This window comes from Bison bison, unplaced genomic scaffold (assembly GCF_000754665.1).
Source record: "Bison bison bison isolate TAMUID 2011002044 unplaced genomic scaffold, Bison_UMD1.0 scf7180017846833, whole genome shotgun sequence".
Classification (NCBI taxonomy): domain Eukaryota; kingdom Metazoa; phylum Chordata; class Mammalia; order Artiodactyla; family Bovidae; genus Bison; species Bison bison.
Genome location: NW_011477406.1, coordinates 16,711 through 17,640, shown reverse-complemented (window position 1 = coordinate 17,640; position 930 = coordinate 16,711). Strand labels below are relative to the sequence as shown.

Here is a 930-nt window from a genome sequence, read left to right as displayed (position 1 = left end):
CTTTAAGAAGTTGTCTTCTATTTTAAACTTGGGATTTCACGTTCTGGTATAAATTTAACAAATCATTCCAATAGGCTATGATGATTCTAGGTGCCCCACTATTAGGATCTCTTCCCTTCTGTGCCCCACATAATCACTATGTTCTCTCCTACCAGAATTCAGGATATATTAATTAATTATAATTTCATATGGACTCTTACTCTGCTTTGAGAGCTCTTAAAAGTGTTTGCTAGTACCTTCTAGTTACCTAATGCAACTGAATTCCTTGTGTAATTGGTTTGATCATAAATACATATCCACTAAGGCTCATGGAGTGAGGGTTATCCTTAAATTAACCAGTTAGAGAAAGAATCTTCACTAGAGTTAGTCATGAGAAGTGTTAACATTTATAAATTATAATAAAAATTTTATATAGGAATCAGGAATGTGACAGCACCTGGACAAATGTTGATAAAATATTAAATAGAAGTATCTTGCTATCTACAAATTTATGACTCCTTGTGTCTTCTGATCTCCCAACATCTTTATTTTAGTTTGGTTCTTGGTGTTTGCACTACCATTTTCATGACTTACTTGTAAGGTCGAAGATGACAAAGTAGAACTACGTGCAGCAAAAGGATTTAGCTCACTTTATATGTATTCATGTGTTCCTTCTTTGTTCCTTCTTTACCACTCTCTTTCAGGTCGCTGCCAAATGGGAGAAAATTCGTTCAGTACTGATAGATGACTTCTTTGGAACTGGAACGGAACAAGTACTGCTACTTTTTAAGGACTCCTGGAATTCAGATTGCCGGAGTTCCTTTGAAATAATGGGCCATGACGCCTTTAACTGTTCGGTAGGTTCTGTTTACTTTTTATACATTACTTTAAGAACATTTTGGAAAATTTGAGTACTTTAAAGCTTTTGACTTACCTTTAAATATTTATTTC

At 34.3% G+C, this 930-nt stretch overlaps 1 protein-coding gene across 1 annotated transcript in view; it reads left to right on the top strand.

Moving 5' to 3' along the window:
• Positions 1-599: 599 nt before the first annotated feature.
• FANCB (Fanconi anemia, complementation group B) overlaps positions 600-930 on the top strand; it is a gene marked incomplete at its 5' end in the record, with an annotated part of 12,215 nt that continues 11,884 nt past the window's right edge. Inside the window, one exon of the mRNA XM_010840864.1 lies at positions 600-836. Within this exon, the coding sequence (XP_010839166.1) occupies positions 600-836 (237 nt within the window). The remainder of the gene's footprint in view (positions 837-930) is intronic.